At 53.6% G+C, this 22,892-nt stretch overlaps 1 protein-coding gene across 1 annotated transcript in view; it reads left to right on the top strand.

The window, feature by feature from the left end:
* TRIM8 (tripartite motif containing 8) overlaps window positions 1-22,135 on the top strand; it is a 30,600-nt gene extending 8,465 nt beyond the window's left edge. The window contains exons 3-7 of the mRNA XM_027738719.2: window positions 17,572-17,667; window positions 18,548-18,781; window positions 19,155-19,186; window positions 19,750-19,865; window positions 20,582-22,135. Coding sequence (XP_027594520.1) covers window positions 17,572-17,667; window positions 18,548-18,781; window positions 19,155-19,186; window positions 19,750-19,865; window positions 20,582-21,189 — 1,086 coding nt within the window. The 3' untranslated portion in view covers window positions 21,190-22,135. The remainder of the gene's footprint in view (window positions 1-17,571; window positions 17,668-18,547; window positions 18,782-19,154; window positions 19,187-19,749; window positions 19,866-20,581) is intronic.
* The last annotated feature ends 757 nt before the right edge of the window (window positions 22,136-22,892 follow it).

Here is a 22,892-nt window from a genome sequence, read left to right as displayed (position 1 = left end):
TCTGCATTTATCAGTAGCCTATGGGCTGTGGAGGTGCTGATTTGGTTGGAATAAGGGGAATGGCACAGAGGAGTTGGAGCTGCTGAGCTTGTTTGCAGTGGTAGCCAATTTTCTGCAATGAACCTCTGTTTGCTGGTAGAGAAGGTGGAGCAGATGCTGGGGGACCAATGGGGAGATGTGAAATGTCCGGGATCAGGGATGTCCTTCTCTTTCCTCCACGGAAGAAGGACTGATAGAGGCATCCACTCTTTCTTTTCCCAGGAGAGCTACAGCCAGCGTGCTTGGGAATGGGAGGAAAAGATGCCTGGTTCCAAATACAGAGGGAGGGACAGTTATTTACAGGCATGAGACTGTAGATGCACGCAAAAGTTTTTACATATGTCCCCCAGATGAACTCAGGGAAGAGGCTCCCAGTCCCAAATCCTTTCTGATAAGGACAGCTTCAGCCCGTTTGCACCAGGGCATCATGGTTGTCCCTCTTCTGTCTTGTGATTCTCTTGTGATGGTAACATGAGCAGAAGTTCCCAGCTCAGAGCAGCGCCCTGCCACTCTGCAGCAGTGCTGTCGATGTAACGTGCACTCGAAGTCATCTGTTTGCTGGGATAATGTACCAGAACTGTTAAAAAAAAAAAAATTAAACACAAATCTATTTAATTTATCTGTTTCTTCTCTTCCCCCTACCTGTCCTTTTTTCAGTTCCTTGCTGTGTGGATGCTTTGGGGGAGGGCTGTCTCTGGAGCAGGCTGGGAAGAACCGAGCTGCGGATGGCTCCAGATGAGGCAGTTGGCAGGGAGTGACGTTCCGGATGGCTGTGTCTCTCTGAAATATGAGTAAACATTGTCAGACCAGCCGACTGTATGATCCGGGGTTTGGGGAGGGCTGATCTGCCCTTTTCTCCCTCCGCACATCTTTCCCTGTTCAGGATCCCCCATTTGCTCAGCATCACCCAGTTCTCCTCTCTCTACCTGGGTGACCTGGAAGCTTCATCCTAGAGCTGTAGCTTTGGAGAAAGGGAAAGAAAATCCCCCATGTCCTAATGGAGGCAGTGTTTTCCCTTGCCATACGACAGCTTAATCAAAACCCTCATTTGAGCCAGTTATTGTGTGGCTTTAAAACCCCATCCCCTGGAAACTAGTCTCCCACCCCCTTCCCTCCCAGTCAATCCTGGTCGGTGGAGCCAAGCTCCAGGGTTTGGTGCTTGGCCACACGCAGACACAGATCGATCACACTTGGGGGGTGGGTTGATATTTTTGTGGCAATGGTTTTTATTGCTGGTTGCGGTTGTTGGAAAGTCGGGGGGGTTGGTGTGAGCTGTAACGGGCTTGTGCGTGTGGCAAGGGGAGAGAGAGGGTAATGTGATTGCATCCTTCTGCTCATTATCCTCCTTCTAGCAGCGGGGGTGGTGGGGCTGCATCCCTCTCCCCATCCGAATCTGTGTGGAGCTGCTGCCTCTGCGGTGGGAGCAGGTTTTCCCTGCAGGTGAACTCCTCTGCGCTCAGACAAAGGGCTGGGGGTGCCGGTGCCTCCCTTTGTTCTTTTCCTGTCCTGGTGCACCCGCCTCTGACGGCAAAAAGCCCCTTGAAGCGTGCCTCTCAAATGGATGGAGCGGAATAAATGCGCTGCGAGGTCTCTGTCCCCCTTGCAGACCCTTTGGGGACAGTGCGGGGGGGGTGCTGCGCTCCCCCTTCCCTCTGGTATTGTGCTAGCCCCTTAGTGATGGGGGTGGCCAGATCCGGGAGGGAATTACTGCAGCTCTCCTGCCACAGCTGCACTGTTGTGACTGAGTGGCTGAGGCCTGTGAGCCCTGTTTCAGTCAGAGGTGGTTTGGTTGTAGGGGGTGGGCACAGGACCTGGCCCCTACAAGGGAATGGGAGCACATTTTGGAGTTATTTTCCTGCCTCTGCTTGCTGGCATCCTGCACAACAGGACATCCAGGCAGGGAACTGGAAATAGCACCTCATGTGAAGACCACTCCTTGCCAAATGCATCTCCAGAGGGTGTGAGCCCAGGAGGTAAAACCAAGGACTGTTTTCCAGTTAAGGAATTTGTAGCATTCTACTTACAACGGGGGAGAAAAAGGTCATTTTAATCTCTGCAACAGTCTAAAATCTGGGTCAGAAAGACAGGGCATTACCCTAAAGTAGAGGTAAGCAGAGGTGGGGGGACCTGCTAGGGAGTCAGGAAGTCTGTGGAAGTGTGGGACAGCAGTCCTGGAGACTGGAGCTCTTTTTGCTGATGGTGATACCTTGCAGAACATGGACCCTGCTAGTTGCACCCTTACAGGCGCTCCCTCCCAGGCTGGCTTCTGCTATGATCTGTGAACACACGTGGTACTAATCCCCATTTAACAAAGTGCGTTCAGCAATCTGATAAACAATAACAAGGCAATGAGCAAAAGCTAAATCTTTCTCTATGTGTTAAAAACTGCCTGCTGGAGCCTTCCTCAGGAAATGTTCCTCCTTCCCAAAACACAAGGCCTGACTTTGCAGGAGAGAGAGAGAGAGAGAGAGAGAGAGAGAGAGAGGAGGCATCTGAAAAGGCAGCCTTCACGAACACAACACACTGCACCCAGTAACTGTTGACAAAGACATTTGAGGAAAACCTTGTTCTTGTTCTTCCCAAACAATAGAGGCTGGGAGTGTCTGTCAGCTTGGGTGGAAGATGGAGGTAACCATGGGAGAGGGAACCTGTGGGGCCATCTCTTGTGCCTAGTGGAGGGAGCAGGCATTAACATTTTGAAGGTCAAGCAGAAATCATGAGCTGGCCCCAAGGCAGCTCTGCTGGCCAGCAGGTAAGGGGAAGCCACCACAGAACTGCACTGGCTGCTGGGTTCCTCTGGGTGCAATCTCTCCAGGGAATGAGGAGCTGCTGTTGTTGGTCCTTCTGCTCTAGAAAATGGCAGTGCAGTCACAGCTAGAAATGGCTTCTCTGGTTGTACCCTGCATGCTGGCACTGCTCCCTCAGTCTCTGTGCAGTTCTCAGCACATCCCATGACACTTGTGCTTTCCCTGCATCCTCTTTGAAAGAGGATAATGAAACTGAAAGGGGGAAGCAGTGCACGCTGGAGACACCATGGACTGCCAAGCTTGAGAAAGCGCTGCTGATCTGCCAGAGACCTGAGGAGCTGGATTTTTGAGTCAGAAGATGAAATGCCAGGTAGGGAGAGGGCATCTGGTGAAAGCCACCTCATTTGAGAGTGGAAACTGAGCCTCGAATATGGCTCACCTGCATCAGCAGGACTGGAGTTGAGCAGAGCAGTTCCCCTGGCTCCCTGGGAGGATGGAGCTGACTGGAGTCTGAGCTGTCGAGCTCCGATTGCCAAGTCAAACCTGGAAGATAAATGATACTTCAGGGGCCTGAGATCAATAATGTCAAAGGCTGTCCCGTAATCGGGCAAGATTAAAAACCAATGACAGGCTTCCTCCTAGGAGCAGAAGTCAGCATGTTGAAGGAGAGTGGTAGGGTTTGCTCCTTTACAGTTATTCCCTGGCGGTGCCCATATCCCAAACCTACCTTCCCCGGCTGCCCCCTGCAATATCAGTGATTGCCCTCTTCAGTCAACATTGACCAGATTCTGCAGGTCCCCTACAGCCAAGCCCTCTTCACTGGTCCCCATGCAGCTGGTCCAGAGTGCTCCTGCCCTTGGGAGCGTGGCTGAGGTGGAGACAAAAGCAGTGCAACCTGGTGCTGGCCACCAGCCGCTTTTGCTGCCTGGGGATGAGCTGGGACCCTGGAAGGTGGAGGAGGAAGGAGAGGAGAGGCTGAAGTAGGAGGTCATGTTGATGCTGTGGGTACCATGAAATGCTGTGTGTTGCAAAGGTGCTTGGCTTTGGGGAGCACACTGGGGAGAGGAGTTTGGGGGATGAGGACTGGAGCTCACTCTTGACTTTGTTCTCAATATGTTATTTTTACCTGTATTTATCAATTTGTGGGAACCACAAGTATTTAGCCACCCATGAGCAGAAGATAGATGGAGTGTGCACTCATGCCCATTTTGGGGGTGCTGGTGTTAGATCTGATCATAGAAGTGGCTTTTCTCCTGTTGGGTGCTGAGCAGAGAGCTTCCCTTATTCATCAGCAGCCTGGCTGAGGTGAAGAAGATGTAAATGGTTTATTTGCAGAAGCAAATTAAAGTAGACTTGAGTCCATTTTTTCTCTGCATCCTTAAAGGGGTGCACAGGGTGCTCCATCACAGCTTTTCAGGGCAGGGCCATGCTGTAGCTCCTGTGAAGGGCACTGAGAATAGGATGTTGCCTCTCTTTCCCGAGTGCAAGGGTGATTAAAGTAGAAGGGGCCTTGCTGTCTCCTGATGCTGCCTCTCATGCACACACAAGGAGCTGGAAATGCTGCTTGCCTTTGCCCCGGGCTCCTCTTCCCCTTCCTCCCCACTCCCCCACCCTTTCCCTGCCAGGAAGCCTGGCCTTTGTGTGAAGTGATGCCTCCTGACATCAGCCGGGCGCACGATTTCCTCCGGAGCAGGGAGGGTGAGCAGGCAAGGAGAAGGGTGCCACATTCCCCAGGGGTTGACGTACAGTCTGGCTGTGCTGGAGCATGGGGCAGCAGCACTCCAGGAGAGGCTGCATGCCCGTCCAGGGTGCTGTGGAGAGGGGGTTGTCCCCAGTCTTGTCGATGTGGTGATTTGGTGGAGTTTTGCCTTGCTTGTGGTGCTCTGTCTGAAAGCACCGCTCCAGTGTGTTGCTTCTTGCTGCCTATGACTCTGATTGCTTTTGTGGCATCTTTGTTGGACCCCTCGAGGGATACAGTGTTGGACCTTATATAGCTGAAGCTTGGCCTGTGCTGGCTACAGAGTCTTGCTCCAGGGTCAGTGTTTCAGTGCCATGCAGCAGAAGTGGAGGGACCCAACACCAAGGCAGGAGCAGGGCTGCCGTCTCCTGTGGCCCAGGGCTGCACCAGGGCTCTGTCCATGCAGACACGTCTCTTCAGCAAGGGCAGGTTGCAGCTCGGCTGCAAGGGAGTTTGCGGGGTGTGGGCTTTTGGCTGCTCCTTGGAAAGGGCTAATACAACACATGGGAATTGGCCAAGCGCCTGCCAACAAGAAGCCGTGGCTGGCGCCTTGCCAGGAGCTTGGGGGCCTCACATCGCTTTAATTCAAGATGTGTTTACTGGAGGATGGCATTTTGCAGCTGGCTGACTGGAAACTACAGATCCCAGCATGCTCCCTCACATGTCACCCTGCTGCTGAGCTCCAGCGTGAGCATGGTACGATGGGGATTGTAGTCTCAGTGCTCACCGCTGCGGGAATTTTGCTGTCAAGGAGAAGGGTTCTGGTTCAGCATCGGTGGGCAAAGCCAGGCTGTGAGGCACACGGCTCATCTCTGCCTCCTGCTTTCCTATCCTCCTGCCACCCACTTGCTTGATTCAAGACCAGGTTGGCCTTTTTATGTCAACGTGCTGGGGAGGGGATCTGGTCCTGTTCTTACTCATTTGCAATGTAAATATTTTGGTCCCGAGTATGTTGCTGGGAGCTGGGCGACACTTTGAGGAGCATGATTCATTCATGCTGTTGCTGCTCAGAGCACAATGAGGCAGCCTTGGGACCGGTCCCAAAGATTTCCTGTGATCGCGGCTGGTGGGGAATTTGGGATGTCACGTTTGAGTAAGTCAGAGCCCTCTTAAAACAATTCCTGCAATCCAGGAGTACTCTGCCATGCCTAGTGTGTTCGGGACTTGCCATCCCCAAAATGCAGTGGTTGTGCGTGGCTTGCATTTCCAGAGGGAAGAATAACGGAGAGCAAGTTTGGGCTCCGGTTCTTGCCTTCCCCAGCAGCTGACATGTGGAAAGGGTTACAGGGTGTACGGCTTTGTGCCTGGTCCCAGCCGGCCTAACAGAAAAAGGTACAAAGCAGTGCAAGTTCAAAACCTCATATTCAAAACCTGCTGCATGCCAAGTCTCAGAGGAAGAGTTTCCCCACTGGGGTCAGTGCTACACAAGCTTAGAGGGATGTGGGACAACCCAAGGTGGGATGCTGGGTAGATGGGCTGAAGCAGTGGAAGATGCCACTCCATCCCTAGCTTCTACTGGTGATGCTTTGCTGCCAGAAGGGACCTTTGCTGTCTCAGTTTGGTCACTGGTGCAGGAGGGGCTGCACCCTCCACCCCAGTTCCCTCTGTGCCCCCCATGTGTCATTTTGTCCTCTGCATGCTGTTGAGAGCCAGGTGCAGGCAGCGCCCAGATTCGTTCTGGCATCCTTCATTAGATGGTATTTGTTCATGCTGCATTTTTCTTTTTGCTGGCTTGTTTGGACACGCACTGGTACATTCACGGCACTCAGGCAGTAACGTGAGTCTCCTTCCCATTAGGAAAGGGGCCAGGATTTGGGGGGGCTGGGAGGGTGGCTTAAGCAGTAGTTTTTGAGATATTTCCTTCTGCCGCCACACCCTGCGTGAAAGAGCAATATCCACGGCTTCAGCTGCTATCGCAAGGCTCAGAACGTCTCTCTTTTAATATAGATTGGTATCATTTTGCATTTTAAAGTAAAAACACGCTGCAAGCTGCAGACAGCTGTCGGTTGGCAGCTTTGTTTGAACATCTGGTATTGCTGGGCTGCTGTTCAGCACGATCTAACTATGGGATTCATAAAGATTATAATCCGGGCTTTCAGGTTCTCAACAGCCGCCTCACAAAAAAAATGGGGGAGGGAGAAAACGCAGCAGGGAGGCAGCAGAGGGTCCTCGGCGTCCAGCAGATAGTGGTCGTGGTCAGTGAGGTGGATGGACTGGCTGTACGTTGCCTTGGCTGCCCACAGGTGCTGACAGGCTGCTTCCAGCCTGCAAACACCAGGCACAGGGGAGCTGTAGAAGTGCAAAGTCTTTTCCCCGCTTCTGTTTTTTCTAACTTGTGTGCCGAATGCGGTTGAGTCTCATACTCCTCTGGGTGGTGTCTGGCGCTGGTGAGCTGAAGCAGCAGATTCTGCTGTTGCTTTCAGTAGATGTTTGTAACAGTTGTCTGCAGCAACAGGACTTAGTTTCTTTTTCTTTAAAGTAGGTGATGGAGGAGCCAAGGCTCAGAGTAAACACTCTGACATGTCAAAACCTGGTTTCCAAGAGAAATTGAACCCCTTTTTCTTGAAGCAACTGAAAGGTTGAGATAACCACCTCTGTAAACCCCATCCATCCTTCTGCGAGTCAGGCACTTTCCTCGGCACCTCTGAGAATTAAGCGACCTCTAAGCCCCTAACGGGTTTTATAAATCTTGTTAGTTGATCTGCATTTTTGCAAAGCTCTTTGAATCCAGCCTATTGGCGCATAAGTCACCTTGACTTTCCTCAAGGCTTTGACTCCCAACTCACTTTCAGGCTCCATTTGTCAGTTGAAGGTGCACAAAAAACGTCCCCCCTTATCTTTATTAGAGAGAAAAAAAAGGTGCCTGGAGAAATGTAGCTGCACTCTAGTTGGTGCAAGCCAGTAATAGAGGTGCATATAAACCTGTTCTGCCCTTGTTTGTGTTGATTTAACTTACCAGTACAAATTAAAATAGCCTTGAGCGGTTGGAAGTTTAACTAGATCAGTTGGGAGAAAAAAAAAGTAAAATCATGGCCTTTAAATCAAAGGGAGGTTTTCTTTCTGGTGCTTCCTGAGTCTTGCAGCTGCCTGTGCAGCTGGACCCCTCATCTCTAGGTCCCCAAATGAGATGCCGATGGGGCACATGCCCATGGTCTCGTGGCTGGGACGTGGGTGCACGTGGGTATTGCTGCTGCTGCTCTGCTCCTCGGTGGTATCTGAGTTGCCCCAAAAAACCTGTTTGTGCTTTCATATCCCCAGGCCAGGCTCCCTCCAGAGCAGAAACTAGAAATCAGGGGAGTAGGAAGCCTAAGGGGCTGTTGTTCAGAGTTCAGGGCTCCCCATGGCAGGACTCAGCTGTCGTGGGTATGGAGCAGAGGTCTTTGGGCAAGGGAGCGGCTGCTCAGCCTGCAATGGGAGGAAGGGTGGAAGAGGCTGGCTGTGTTTCACCCCTGCAGGGAGAAGGCTCTGAGATCACACAGGCCAGCTGGATCTTGAATCCAAGATGTTTATTTGGAAGGGAGAGTGAGGGTTTCTCAATTTTGCAGGGGCTGCAGATGGGGGTGGGTTTGCTGCCAAGTGATGGGAGCGGGTCTTTGCAGGATGGCTGCTTTGGAAGGCAAGCCATTCCCCCAGCCACAATCTGGGGACAACTGGCTGAGACTCTGAGATTTCAGCACGTCGGGAAGATCTTGGAATGTAACAGAGCTAGACAAGACTGGGACAACAGCAGATTGAGGCTGGATTCGGGGTGCTGCCAAAGCCTGTTGATTTTTCATGGGGGTTATGGGAGGAGCAACTCACTGATGATATGTCAGAGCAATAGGGCTTGCGTGAGGAGCAGGATTTTGTGATTTGACTGAGTTTCAGCACTGAACAACCTCCCTTTGCTGCCCAGACTGCCACCACTGGAGCTGGCAGAGTGCTTCTGAGAGTGAGTTGGGGGAGATGATCCCACCAAAAAGAGACTGCTTTTTTTTTTTTTTACTGGAGTAATTTTTCATCTGGATCCATGGTTAGGAAGGGGCAGCTGTATGAAAACAGACAGTAGAGGGAGAAGAGGAGGTTAGGGCCCCCATAACGTCCATATAAATCGATTGAAGCATTTGAGAAACCACAAGCACAGGTGGAAAGGGCAGGACTTTTTTACACAGCCTTTTAGGCTCTGAAAAATTGTGAAATCTGATGAATCCCAGTCAGTGTAGCTTCAGGGACCAGATTTTATTTTCTGGCATGGTGGGGAGGAAGCATAAGGGGACACTAGTCATCTAGACCAGATGTGCTCCAGGTGTTGGTGCCAGTCTGAGGTCCCAAGTGGCTGGAAACGGTTGCTCAAGGTGCTCGGGCTTGGATGTCTGAAACTTCCTGGATGTCACAAACCCCTGTGCTTTCCCAGCAATGCCCTGATGTGGATGCTCCAGAGCCTGTTACTCAAAGGGCATTTGGTGCTGGGCAGGGCAGGCTTGTGCCAAGGCCTGAAGCCGGAGCCTCATGCTGGTGATAGCTCAGCAGCAGGGTGAATTTTGGCACTGATTTATTAGCAGCCCCAAAACAGGACATTTTCCCCCTAAAACTGAAAGGGGTGAGGAAAAGAGCTCCTCCCTCACACCCCTGATGGCAAAGAAAATGTGGACCTTGTCCTTCATAAACACGGAGCTGAACTCTGTGCCTCTTCCTGGCTTTCCTTGCTCCCAGGCGAAGGTGTCCTGGACTGTCCTCCCTGCCAAAAGCTGGCTGGGGTGGGGTGCTGGCCAGTGTCCACACCCAGGCCTGGGTGGGGATCTCCTCTCCCTCCCTTCCCAGCAGAAAGAAAAGAGATTTCTTGAGTTCTTTGCTGCCCCGAGGGCCTGGTCGCGCCTGCAGCCACAGCCCCACTAGCTCTCAGAGCTGGTCTCTCCATCATGCTCCTGCACCACCCAAAAGCATCTGCTGTTCCTCTGCTATTGGGACAGCGTGGGAGTATTTTCCCTGGTCAGATGCCATCTCTCCTGGAAGATACGGGGCAGGAGGTTGGCCAAAGGCCCAGTCACTAGCAGGGTTCCCCAAGGCTCAGTTTTGGGGCGAGTCCTGTTTAATATCTTTACTGATGATCTGGATGGGGGGATTGAGTGCATCCTCAGTAAGTTCACAGACAGCACTAACTTGGTGGGAGTGTTGATCTGCTGGAGGGTGGGAAGGCTCTGCAGAGGGGTGGGGACAGGCGGGATTGATGGGCCGAGGCCAATGGTATGAGGTTCAATAGAGTGAAGTGCCAGGTCCTGCACTTGGGTCACAGCAACCCCCTGTAGCACCACAGGCTGGGGGAAAAGTGGCTGGAAAGTGGCCCAGCAGAAAAGGACCTGGGGGTGCTGGTTGACACTGGCTGAATATGAGCCAGTGTGTGCCCAGGTGGGCAAGGAGGCCAGTGGCATCTGAGCTTGTATCAGCAGTAATGTGGCCAGCAGGACTAGAAAAGTGATCGTCCCTCTGTACCCGGCACTGGTGAGGCCACACCTCGAGTGCTGTGTCCAGTTCTGGCCCCTTCAAATCAGGAAGGACATTGAGGTGCTGAAGGGAGTCCAGAGAAGGGCAGTGGAGCTGGTGAAGGGTCTGGAGAGTAAGTCTTATGAGGAGCGGCTGAGGGAGTTGGGGCTGTTTAGCCTGGAGGAAAGGAGGCTTAGGGGAGACCTTATCACTCTACAAATACCTGAAAGGAGGTTGTAGCAAGGTGGTGACAGAACAAGAGCATACAGCCTTGGGCTGCACCAGGGGAGGTTCAGGTTGGACATCAGGAAGAATTTCTTCACTGAAAGGGTTGTCAAGCATTGGAATGGGCTGCCCAGGAAGGTGGTGGAGTCACCATCCCTGGAAGTGTCCAAGAAACAGCTGGATGTGGCACTTAGAGTGCTATGGTTTAATTGACGTGGTAGTGTTTGGTCAAATTTTGGACTTGATGACCTTGGAAGTCTTTTCCAACCTTGATGATTCTATGATTCTGTCACCAAGGCTCATCTTTGTCCTGTGGAGCCAGCAGCATCAGTTGTGTCTGGCCTGGCTGCATGTGCAGCATGCAAACCAGCTTCTTGCCCTGGTATTTATCTTCCCAGTGCATTTCCAGCTCTTTTCTTCCTGTCCTGCACACGCTATGAGCAAGTATTGAGCCCCAGGTCTGGCAGAAGTGGTTTACCCCTCTTTCACTGCCTCTTGCATGTGAGCAGCTTGTCAATAGCTGGCCCATGATCAGCATGGCCTCACTCCTGCCCACCAACATGCTGCAAAAGTGGGTTCAGGGAGCCTCTGTTTTGGGGGACGCATCATCCATACTGGGCACCCCATATCAGGAAGGCTCCTGCCTCCAGGACTTGCAGGGCTGCTGGTAGAGAGGCGATGTGTCTCCAGCCACTGCCTTGTCTCTCTGCTCCTTAATCTCCCTTATCCCCTTTTTTTCCTTGAAGCAGATCCTTGTCCCTACTCAGAGGACACTGACAGCAGTGGCAGCCAGTCCATGGCTTGAAATTGGGGTCCAAAAACTGTGGGTAGAGCCCCAGCCGTGTTCCCCTATTTGTGTGAGAAGCACAGCCTCAAGTAACCCTTGTGGCAGCGAGGAGCAGGGGGACACTCATAGGCCCAGGAAGGTGAATTAACATCCTCAAGGTCCTTCTGAAGGTCATTTTCTGACTGAGAATAGGTCCCCATTTCCTGGCCTCCAGAAATCCTGCTGCTGGCCCCGTGCAACACAATTCTTTTTATTTTCCCCTTACTAATGAGTTCTTCCTTTCTGCTGGGTGTAAACAAGGGGAAAAGTTGTCCCGGGCTGCAGGCACTGGCACAGCCCAATGGCAGTCCAGGATCTGCTCTGGTACAGGGACATGCAGAGAAGCGTGGTCTGCCATGCCCACCATCCCGGGCTGCTCTAGGAACCAGGGCCAACCTGAATCCTGCCAAGCAGCCATGAGTCATGGTTCCACGGGAGCATCCAGCTGCTACAGGGACGCCCTGTGCTGGAGTGGGCACTTGGAGGTGGAACATGGGACTTTACCTGTGGGGTAGCCACTGAAGATGGGACATGGGTCTTAGCCTCATGGTTTCTCATTCCCAGTGTCCTGGGGGAGGCTTGGTGACTTCAAGCACCTCACAGGGTGATGGGGACAGGCTGGAGGCACCGTGCATCCTGTTCCTCCAAGCTGGCACTGAATATTTGTCCTCTAGCCTTTCTCCACCCCCAGCTCTCCCAGTGCTCAGGGGGTCCCTTGATGCTGGGGGTTCTCTGATGCCTGTACACTGCATGGCTGCTGCTCCCATCACTTCCTAGCAAGGGCAGCTATTAATATCTTGGATGCTGTTCCCCTCCCTTCTTCCTTCACCTGCTGAGGATAAACCAGCCTGATCTCTGCACAGGGAGCACCATGAGAAAAGCCAAAGCCTGGAGCAATGTGTGTGTACTCCAGGTTGTCCAGGGAAGGCATGGCCTCCTGCTCTGGCTGGGGACCTCCCCTCCTGCCTGGTGCTTACTGTAAATGTGTGCAAGATGAAACCCCAACATGAAAGCATTTCCTTCCTGTTCTTGTAAGGGGATCAAGTCTCCTGCGAGTGCCATGAGGGCTGTGAGGAGTTTGAAAGAGCTGGTTTTGCCTGGGTCTGGTCAGCAGGAGACTGTGACAGGGTGGGAGGGATGCTCCAGGGGGTTTAGGCTGCTGGGACTGGTCCCCTTGGGCTGTGGCGGTGTGTGACCTCGTGGTCTGACATCCTGTTTTTGGGGCACACTAGAGTGCTGTGCCCCAGATGTTCACAGTGTCAAGGTGCTGGTGTGTTAGCAGGTGGGGGGACGCTTTCAGGAGGGATGAAAATAGCTCACTGCATGGGTTTTTCTCAGAAAACTGTCCAGCTGACAGCAGAGTGGGGCTGGGGAGAGGGAAGTCTGTGTGTGGGAGGCACGGGGAGGCGAAAGGTTGCGTTCGCCTCCTTGGTCCAGGGCTTTTGGTGCATTAAAATTCAGTCACTGTGACTTCAGGCCCGTCTCCAGCAACGTGCCGGGACGTGTGTCTCAATGGGAGCCCTTGATCCCGGTCCCTGGGCTGAGCTGCAGGTGTCTGGAGCCATTCCCACAACAGGCATCTGCCCTTTGCGGCTTCCTTGCTCCGGTTCCACCTTCCTCCTCCTCCTCACCCTTTCTCCCCTTTGTCCTTCAAGCTGCTCCCTCCGTTCTGGCTTTCCGGTGACTGCAAACAATGTCCTTATTCACTCCGTGGCTGGGATTTGGCGGCGAGGGGAAGGCCTGGGCGCAGAGGAGGAGGAAGGAGAGAGGCAGGGAAGTGAGTGCGCCTGTCCTGGGCCAGCCGTCCAGCTGTGGTTAAAGGCGCTCTGTGGGGCAGTCTGGCTCTCTCCTCCTCCCAGTTTCCTACAGGCACAAGGGCTGTGCACTCCTATGGTTTGTCCACCTGCCCTGCTATAGCACCCTCCAAACCCACAGACAGTTTCAGCACAACTGATTGGGAATTAGCATCCTGCAAGCATCCCACAGGTCAGTGTGCGGGGACTTGGTTGCTCTTGCAAGGTGAATGGCCCTGAAGGATGCACAGCACTTATTAAACATCAGAGAAGCTGCGTGGGCTTTATTTACCCTACGAACACAGTCAGGCTTTTCACTGCTTCAGCTCTTGTCTAAAACCACAGCAGCTCAGTGGGTCATGGGGCACTGCTTTATGTCAGGTGAAGCTGCCAGGCTCCTTCCTGATCCTCCTGGGAGTTGGGCACGGGCTGGTGAGCACTCGAGCACCCCAGGGAAGTGGTGCCACAGGCTCTCTCCTGCCAGCTCTCCTTAAGAGGCTCACAAGGGCCTTGACCAGCCTCGGAGAAGGTGAAACCTTGAGGCATGTCATGGGATTTTGCTGCCTCAGGGCCATGGGCTGCTGGGGGCTGTGAAGCGGGGATGAGGGGAGTGCTGGGCCTCAGGCAGGGCAGGGGCACAGTCTGCTGTTATGGTGGGCTCAGCAGTGACCACAGGATTAGCTCTGCCCTTTGGGAGAGGACACTGGTGAGACCAGTGTAAGACAAGTCAGGGAGACATCTTGCCCACAGATTTCTCCCTGCCTGGGAGGTCTTGGGTGGGTGTGAGCCCCTTCCCACTCCCCAGTACCCCTCTTTGCGGTAGGGGGTTGCCCAACTGGCTGGGCTGGACCGTGTATGTAACATATCTCATGTTACTGTGCTGAAGCGGTGCAGTGACTCTCAGATAAGGAGCCTAGATACCCTGTATCATCAGAGCTGTTAAACTCTGTACTACCATCTTGCTATCTTGTGGCTGCAGGAATTTGATGTTGCAGTAGTTCTTCACTGCCTGTCCCCCAGCAGACATCCCCCATCCCCTGCCTGGGGGGTGGATGTGTCCCATGCTGGAGCGGCCACTGAGAGTTGGGACCAGTGCAGATTCAGGGGGACTGACTGGGAGGTGCAATAAGGTGCACAGAGCAAGGGTGGTGTTTCCCTGGTGGTGGTTTCCTCCCAGCAATCCGTGGGCAGATAGCAGTGGTCAGCAAGCCTTTCCCCAACACAATCCCACAGGGACCAGCTATGTGCATCCTCCCTGCAGTGAGATGTTGCAGCACTTGCTTTGTTTGCTTCCTGCAGAGATGCCCCTCCAAGTAGCATTTCCCTCTCAGTGCATGACCTTGGTATCCCAAACCCATCCAACGTGCCACAATGGCTCCCCAGGAATCCCTGCTCTGCTGATGGTGGGGCTCCTGATGGACAAGCCAAGGACAGCCTCCTCTCGTTTCTCCTTCCGCCTCCGGTGGTTCTGCTCCCACACGGGGTTAATGCCCACAGTGTGTGTCATGACTCCTTGTATGGGCTCAGCACGTTTGTACCTCGACTTTATTTTTTTCCATAGAGAGAGGACAGATTACGTCCATCTCAGAATAAGCTAGTGTCCATCAACTAGCCCCATCTCAATGGGGCCAGTGGGGTCATGGTGGACCAGCCACTTACCCCAGCCACTGGTTAACTCATTAATTAATGAGATGGGTTCACTCTCAGCTGGTGTTGGAATACAGAGCATTTTTAGTGTCTGTTTTGGAAACTGGCGACTTGTCTCAGAAAAGACAAACTGGGATCAGAGTTGCTCAGAGCCAGGAAAGGGCGCCTGTATGAGGGAACTGCGGTTCTCCTGGCATCAAGGTCATGCGTGAAATATGAGAAATTACCCCGAGAAATTCTGATCCTGAAGGAGGAGGAGGAGGAGAAGGAGGAGTTCATGACTTCAGAAATACCAGATTTGGGAGGGGATGGAAGGGGAAGGGATATATTTTCCTTTTCAAAATACCTAAGGAATTTGGCTTGTGCTGCATAGACAATGAGATTTTGCCCCTCGCTGCTGGAAGGGGTAGTTCATACCCATGTGTCTTGTTAAGGTTTTGTTGCCATGGGTGAAAAGCCCTCCCATCCCAGTGCAGTCTCAGGCATGCACAGTTTTTAAATCACCCTAAAATCAAGAGAGTGACTCAAATGCGAGATTTAAAGAAAACACTGCATGTCCTCTATTCTCTCTGATCTCTGTGGCTTTAGTTTGAATTTTTGGTCAATTTTTGCAGCTGTGAGGGGCTATTAAGTTATATATGTAAAAACTTATTTATATATATATGTTTGTGTGTATATTTGTGAATTCACATAACTGTATGATTCCAGGAGTGGAGCAGTTTAAGGTTTGTTACAAAATACAAAGATTGGCAGCTCTGCCATGGCAGCTGCAGGGTGATGGTACGTGCATGTCTGGGGCTGCTTGGTCCCTCTCTCAGGGGTCTCTCACACCAGTGGGGCTGGCAGGATGACCTCTGACTGCCTGGCATCTGGAAGTGATGGGAAAGCCTTCTTTCTCCCATGAAAGCATCCCAGCAGCACCAGGGAGAAAGGCAGGGGCTGCCTCAGACTGCTGCCTCCATGTCAGATACCTGATGCGTACGTCAGAGTGGGACAAGGATTTGGCCTCTGTGCCCAGCGAGCTATAAGCCTTGGATCCTGTCCTATGTTTTTCCACATCCCTGTCCCAGCTGTCAGACAGGGAAGTCAGGCAGAGGATTGGGCTGCTCCTGGGGACCCTGCTGGACTCAGCTGTCCTCCTGGTGGGCTGGTGCGGGATGCATCTGGCTGCTTGTGATGGAGATGGTGAATCTCTGCAGCAGGGAGGGAGGCACAGGGAAGATGCAAAGCTCGCTATGTCTTTTGGCTCTCTGGCATGGAGAATGAGCAGCTCAGCACGACCTGCCTCAGCTCCCATGCTCAGTTGGCCTCCTGCAAGCAGGGATGTGGGAAGGCGGCTCTTTCCTGGAGTGGGCTTGCCTTCCGCCACTTCTCACTTGGCTATATTGGGCTACTGCCCACCCACCCCATGGCTCTGCCTGGTGATGGACCCGAAACCCTGTCTGAGCCCCCAGAAAATTCCCCAGCAGCCCCACACCCAGGGCCAGCTACCGGCACAGGACCTGGGACATGATTCCTGCTTGCACCCTTCTCTCTCCAAGCAAGTGGTGTTTCACTCGCTCTCCAGAGCTCATTTCCCATCATGTTTAACTTGGGAGTGGGCCACAGACTCCTGATGCTACTGCAGCACAAATAACAACCCTTTTACAATGAAAAAAGGAGATTTTTAATATATGCATCAAATCTTTCTCCATGTGGATGCTCCCACCTCTTCACTGGGTCTTAAAACCAGCAGCAGCAGCAACGATGCCCTTGAATGCTGCAGGTCCCTGTGTTTCTGTACACACGTGCCAACAAATGTCCCCCCATAGCTGGGGGTGTCTGAATCACTGTGGCTGCCCCTCAGCCCCTGTTTCAACTGGAAGTGCTATCTGTGTGTCTGCCTGCGTGTGCCTGGGTGGGTGCACACGTGTGGGCCCCGGGCATGCACATGGAGTGCGCCTGCGAGTGGGAAGCCAGGTTTTTTTAGCTCCTCGTTATTATTAGTGGTACGAGCCCAGTGACAGTGAGGCTGGAGGTGCCCGAGACCTTAAGAAAAACAACAGGAGGGAGGAGGCTTCACATTCCTGCTCCTGAATTGAGTCGGAGGTGACAGCCTTTCCCTGCAATGCAATTAATCCCGGCAGCGCCTCTGCCACCCTCCCCCTCCTGCCTCGTCCAGGAATTAATTACTTGATTATAAATTCCCGAGTGGCAGTTTATAATAGCAATAATCCCCTCGAAATTCATTCTCACTGCTGGTTTCATCTCACCCCCATCACTGAGTCTCTAACGCCGCATCTCTGTGCCAGGCAAAGCTCTTCTCCTCGACCCATTGGTGTCCTGGCTTTTCCCCCCAATAACCATGGAAGAGGAATATTTGGAGTTGATTTTGAGGGTGTTTTGGGAATCCCTGCTCCTGCTCGTGGGGATGGAGCCCTTCTCTCATGGGTGGTGGGTTTCATCCTGGCTGGGGAAGTGCACAGGAGCGAGGCACTCACGCTGGTAGCTGGGGATAAGGTCTTGTCCCAGTTATTGGGCTGATGGCCCGGGCCCAGCCCTGAGGAGTGGGGCCAGGGGCTGGCAGTGTGGCGGGGGGAGGCCCCGCTCCTCCTCACTCTGTCCCTCTCGATTACGCTGACGCTGGCTCTGGGGCTTGTCACGGAGGCGGGGAAGGGAGAAAGGATTTGGCGTGGTGTACAGGGGCGTGAGGGACGTGGTGATGTCTAACAGGAGCCTGCTGGCGATGGGTGATGGGCCTCGAAATGGTGCTGCCTTAGTGGAAGATGAGCCTCTCCATGTCCCCACCAGGGTCCCCAGGGCTTGGCTCTGACCCAACCCCACTGACTGGGCTGCAGAAAGTTACCTGAGGGGCTTCCCCCATCCAGGGAACCCAGACCAAGGTCCCCAGCAGATAATGCTGCCCGGCACACACAGCCCTCTGCGTGGTTTCCAGCTCCACCAGCTATGCATGGGCTTTCAGCAGTGACATCCTGCTGGGAAAAAGCACTGTCCCTCCCAAACTGCATGGGCAGAGCTGGTGTGGGCAGCACCAATGCTCGCCAGCTGTGTGTGGCCACTGGGCTCTGACAATGCTGTTCTCTCCCACCTCTGCAGAAGATGCTGATGAAACAGCAGGACCGCCTGGAGGAGCGGGAGCAGGACATTGAAGAGCAGCTCTACAAGCTGGAATCGGACAAGCGGCTGGTCGAGGTAACTGGTCCTTCACCCTGCTGTGGCCAGTCCTGGGGACTGTCACCCCATGGCACCATGGAGACAAGTTTCTGGGACATAGGGGCCAGGTGGGCAGGGAGGAAGGCAGACATGCAGGGGAGGAATAGCTGGAGAGACCTGCTGCCTCAATTCTAGTCTTGGCAGTCATCCTTTTTGGGGACAAAGTGTGTTTGGAGCTGCCCTACAGCCTCATGGATCGTGGGGTGAGTTGGGAGGTGAGGAACATGACTGTCCTTGAGTATCAGATGGCCCACCCTGCCCTCAGCTCAGTGCAGAGTTCCCCAGCCTGCCTGCTTCATCCCGAGTGGAAAGGGAGGGTCTGCAGTGGGAGATCCCTGAATAAACCACTGAAATACCCACAAGATGGAAGAGATGCAAGCAAGAGTTTTGCTGGGATACAGGGAAAACAAGACCAGGTCATGGTCTTTAAAGCCCCTCAGCCTCCCAGAACATGAAGGGAAGGTCTCTGGAGTATGAAGTCTCCAGCCTGGGGTGGGGCTGGGGATGAAGATGGGGATAGGTGGGGTTTTTCAGGGGAGCACACCTGGACTGGTGGTGCAGCAGGTTGTTGCTTGACATTAGGTCTCTGGAGGCGATTCACAGGTAGACCCCAGAAAGTAGGTCCAGGGATCTCCTGGGCCAACCAAACCTCCGCAGTGTCCCTGTTGGATCTGGCACATAGGAGTCCCATGTGGCAGCTGATGGCAGGGTTGGATCTGTGTGGGTGATGCAGGAGAGCAGAACTGGGGTGTAGCTTTCAGGTTGCACCTTTCCCTGCTGGAGAAAGGACCCAGGTGTCCTGGGACGTCATGGGAGAGGTTGGAGGGCTCAGAGGGCCTGACCCTGCTCCTCTCCCCAGGAGAAGGTAAGCCAGCTGAAGGACGAGGTTCGCCTGCAGTACGAGAAGATGCACCAGATCTTGGACGAGGACTTGCGGAAGACCATGGAGATCCTGGACAAGGCCCAGGCCAAGTTCTGCAACGAGAATGCAGCCCAAGTCCTGCACCTCAACGAGCGCATGCAGGAGGCCAAGAAGCTCCTCAGCTCTGTTCAGGTCATGTTTGACAAAACTGAGGACATCAACTTCATGAAGGTAAGACAAGCTGCCCGTGGTGGGGGTGGGACAGGGACTGTGGGGAGGGCCGGTTGTGTGGGGAGCATTGAGGAGGTGTGGGGCATGGCAGGGAGCAGACTAGGGATGCTGGCAGGGCTGGCTGATGCCTCCAGAGGGCTCAGCAGTGGGAGAAGGCAAGGAGCAGTGGGGTAGGCTTGGTGCCAGCCTCAAATGAGGAGGTGCTGCAGCCTGGAGATGGGGCTAGGGCAGCCCATGCTAGGGGGGAGGGGGCTCGGCACCCCTGGGCAGCCTGTCCCTTCCTGGGGGACCACAGAAGCTGACACTGAAAGGGGATATGGCTGCTGTGGCGGGGAATGGCCTTACTGACCAGAGCTTCTCCTTCTACTCCTAGAACACCAAGTCTGTGAAAATCTTAATGGACAGGTAAGCATGTTTGTGGGGAAAGGGCACATTCATGTTCACAGGGGCACAACAGCACAATGTCCAGAGGAAGACAAGGGCAGGGATGCTTCAGGGCCTGGGAGAGACGTGCCATGCCTCAGCTTCCCTCTCTGTCTGGGAGGATGAAAACATCCCCTCGTGCAGCCATTAAATCAGGTCCTTCCCTTGGACTAGGAGAAATGTAGCAGTGTGCTTGTGGAAGAGCAAAGCTAGGACCCAGGACCCCAGCCAGATTGGGGTGCAGGATTCAGTCCAGCTCCACAGGGCCAGAGACAGGGCAGGGGGTTCAGAGCCAGCACCAGCAGAGCATAGGCGATCTGGGATGACCGTGCAGGGGGGACATGGGCTGCAGATGTGCCCTGGCTTGGGATGTTCACAGCAAAGCTGGACAGGGAAGGTCCTGCCTGCCAGAGACAGCTCCCTTCTGCCCTCCACCCCAGGGAGGGAGTCTGGCCCTGGGAGGGTGTAGGAGAAGGAGCTTCTGACCCTCTTCTAAGTCTGCCTTGTCCCTCATGCCTCTCCTCTCTGTCCATTGTCCCCAACAGGACCCAGAACTGTACAGGTGGCAGCCTGCCCCCACCCAAAATCGGCCACCTCAACTCCAAGCTCTTCCTGAACGAGATCGCCAAGAAGGAGAAGCAACTGAGGAAGTTGCTGGAAGGTGGGTGAAACCTGAGGGCTGTGGGGTGCGTGGGCATGGGACCTCACTATCTCCTGTATCCATAGCTGGCTGTCCTGCAGATCTCAGTACAAAAGGGTGGGGAGAGCTGTCAGGGTGCAAGGACCCCTGGGGGGAGCCCTTCTGCAGTCAGCAGGGGAATAGGGAGTCATGAAGCAAGCTCCTGACTCTCCCGAGGGCACTGTGAAATGGCTGTGTTTTAGAGTTACGTGAAACCCTGAAATATAGGGCTTCTTGAGGGACTGGCCATCAGCAGGAAAAGTCAGTGGAAAAGTAGGGGCTAGGATGTGGGCAGGGCCCAGGGCCCAGCATGGTCCCACAGCCCCCAGCCCGTACCTGAGAGCAGATCATGTCCTGCAGAGGCTTCCCAGTTCTCTCTCCTTGGGGGATTTGGGTTTGTCCCCCAGATTGTCCCACCCTGGTCCTGTTAGGGACTATGGTGATGAGCTGTTTGCAGAGCAGTGCCTGAGACCCCCCCAGGCCTGCTGGCAAGGGTCCAGCACTGAACCTGCAAACCCCTGTGCGTGGTTGCGTGCCCGGTTTGCCACTGGTGGAGTGGGGTGGGGGACCCTCTGCTCATATGGGGCTGGAGTGCAGGTCTTGGGGCTTCACTGCAGGTTTGGATAAATGTCCAGAGCACCCTTTAGCTGTTCCATGCTGTGCTTGATACAGTTTCCCTCTCCTGTTCCCCTCCGCAGGTCCTCTGAGCACCCCTGTCCCCTTCCTGCAGAGTATCCCCATGTACCCCTGCACCGTCAGCAACTCCGGCGCGGAGAAGCGCAAGCACTCCACCGCCTTCCCCGAGGGCAGCTTCCTCGAGCCATCGTCCGGGACTGTGGCGAGCCAGTACATGAGCCAGGGCGCTTCAGCTGGCGAGGGGCAGTCCGCACAAGCCATGGTGCCTTGTAGCTCCACGCAGCACATAGTTGGACTTCCTAGCGGCCCGCAGCCGGTGCACTCGGGCTCCGTCTTCAACCCATCTCACTACCCCAACACCACGTCATCTCAGCAGTCCGTGCTCTCCCAGTATGGCGGGCGCAAAATCCTCGTCTGCTCCGTGGATAACTGTTACTGTTCCTCTGTGTCCAACCACAGCGGGCACCAGCCCTACCCGCGGTCGGGGCACTTCCCCTGGACAGTCTCGTCGCAGGAGTACTCCCACCCACTGCCGCCCGCCCCCGCCGTCCCCCAGTCGCTCCCGGGACTTGCCGTGAGGGAATGGATTGACGCATCCCAGCAGCACGGGCGGCAGGATTTCTATAGGGTCTACGGCCAGCCATCGGCGAAACACTACGTCACCAGTTAACCGTCACACTCTCTGGAGAGTCCCGCTCGATGACGTGTTCAGACAGAAAAGTCTGGTTTGGTTTGGCTTTTTTTTTTTTAACCCCTTTTAAATCAAACCCAATTTTTTCCCTGCCTCACACCCCTCCAGGATTTTGGGGAGGGTTGTTTTATCGTATCTCTCTTTTCTTTTTTTTTTTTTTTAATCCTTTTAAAATTAAATAATAAGGTTTTTTCATTTTAATTCTTTTTTTAATTTAATTTTGGAAAGTCCTTCTTGCCCCTCGCTGGGAAAACACGAGGGAGAAATTACTGAGAAGAAATTGATGGGGATTTCAGTCGGACGTCTGGGTCTGTGCGTCGCTCTCTTCCTCACTCCTCTCTGCCTTTGGAAAACTTCAGAAGGGACAATGGCACCTTCTCTCTTTCCATTTCTCCAAGTTCATTTTCTCTGGTTTGATTCAGTTTTTCCCTTTTCCCCACCCCTTTCTTTCCCTTTTTAAAAAGAAAAGAAAGAAAAAAAGTCTATCATTGATTCAGTATGAAACGATACTTGTAGATTTTGGGTTTGTTACCTTTTTTTTTTAAAGGCTGGGTTTTTTTGTGTTATGAGGCCACTTATCATGCATATTGGCATTTTTTTTTCCTTCTTTCAGAGATTTGTAAATACACAATGGCAGGAAATTTAATGCACAAAAAAAAAGGGAAAAGAAACTTTAAAAAAAAAACCACGAATAAATAAATAAAAAAAAAATCTGTTCTAGTTTTCAGGAGGGGAAGCGTTGCTGAAAGGCACCCCCGTCCTGTGTATCGCTGATGCAACTTCCTGTAACAAGCACTTTGTATAAAAAAAAAGTGGACTTCCTGCTATAAGGCACAGGTATTTATTCTGTAACCAATTTTAGATACACACACAGACACACACACACACATAAAATATTCAAATAAATGTGATCACTTAGTGCAAATGCCTCGCTCTGCTGCAGCTCTTCCCCCAGGAACGCCAGCTCCGACAGGAGGCTCGCACCTGCTTTTGGAAGGAACCACTCCCTGGTCCCAAAGGGGACGGTGGGAGGTTTTCCGGAGGGGCTGTTTGGGAGGGAGCAGCTCAGGGATGGGGGGCAGCAGGTCCCAGCCATGGAGGGGGTTGCCACTAGCACCCATCCCCATGGGGAAGTGTGCTGGAGCCGTGGCTCTCCACCAGCTCCCTCCCAGACGGCGAGGATGTGAGTCAGGCATGGAGCCGGCCGGGCCACATCCTGCCCACAGCCTCCAGAACAATCCCCATTGTGGGATGGGAATGGGGTTGGGGACAGCAGCTTTCCTGACTGCCAGTATCCACCATTCCGGCCACGCCGCTGCCCCGGCACCCAGCCCTTGAGGCTTTGTCCCCACCTAAAGCCCCACTGCCCCGTGGGGCCTTATGGTTGCTGGCAGCACCCTGGGCTGGTCTGGGGACCTTCTGTTCTCAGCCAAGGCTGGGAAGGGTGAGGAGGAACCCTTTTTCCAGGACGTGTGGTGGAGCTGTGGGCTGGCCTGGCTGTGGCTGTGCAGGGGCGAGCTCACGGTCTGGGAAAAATGAGGCTGACTTCATAAAGCAGAGCAGTGTCCTAGAGGCAGGAGGGTTTTTTCATCACTCTCTTCAGGCTTGGCTTGCCTTATTTTGTTCCTGGTTGCAAAACGCCCCTGGCTTTAGTTCCGGTTTGGATTTCCCCCGTGCTGCTT

Source organism: Pipra filicauda, unplaced genomic scaffold (genome assembly GCF_003945595.2).
Source record: "Pipra filicauda isolate LSUMZ 115617 unplaced genomic scaffold, ASM394559v2 scaffold85_size2586006_pilon, whole genome shotgun sequence".
In the NCBI taxonomy this organism is placed as follows: Eukaryota; Metazoa; Chordata; class Aves; order Passeriformes; family Pipridae; genus Pipra; species Pipra filicauda.
Note: the sequence above shows the minus strand (reverse complement) of the source record. Positions and strands in the feature narration are given on the sequence as shown.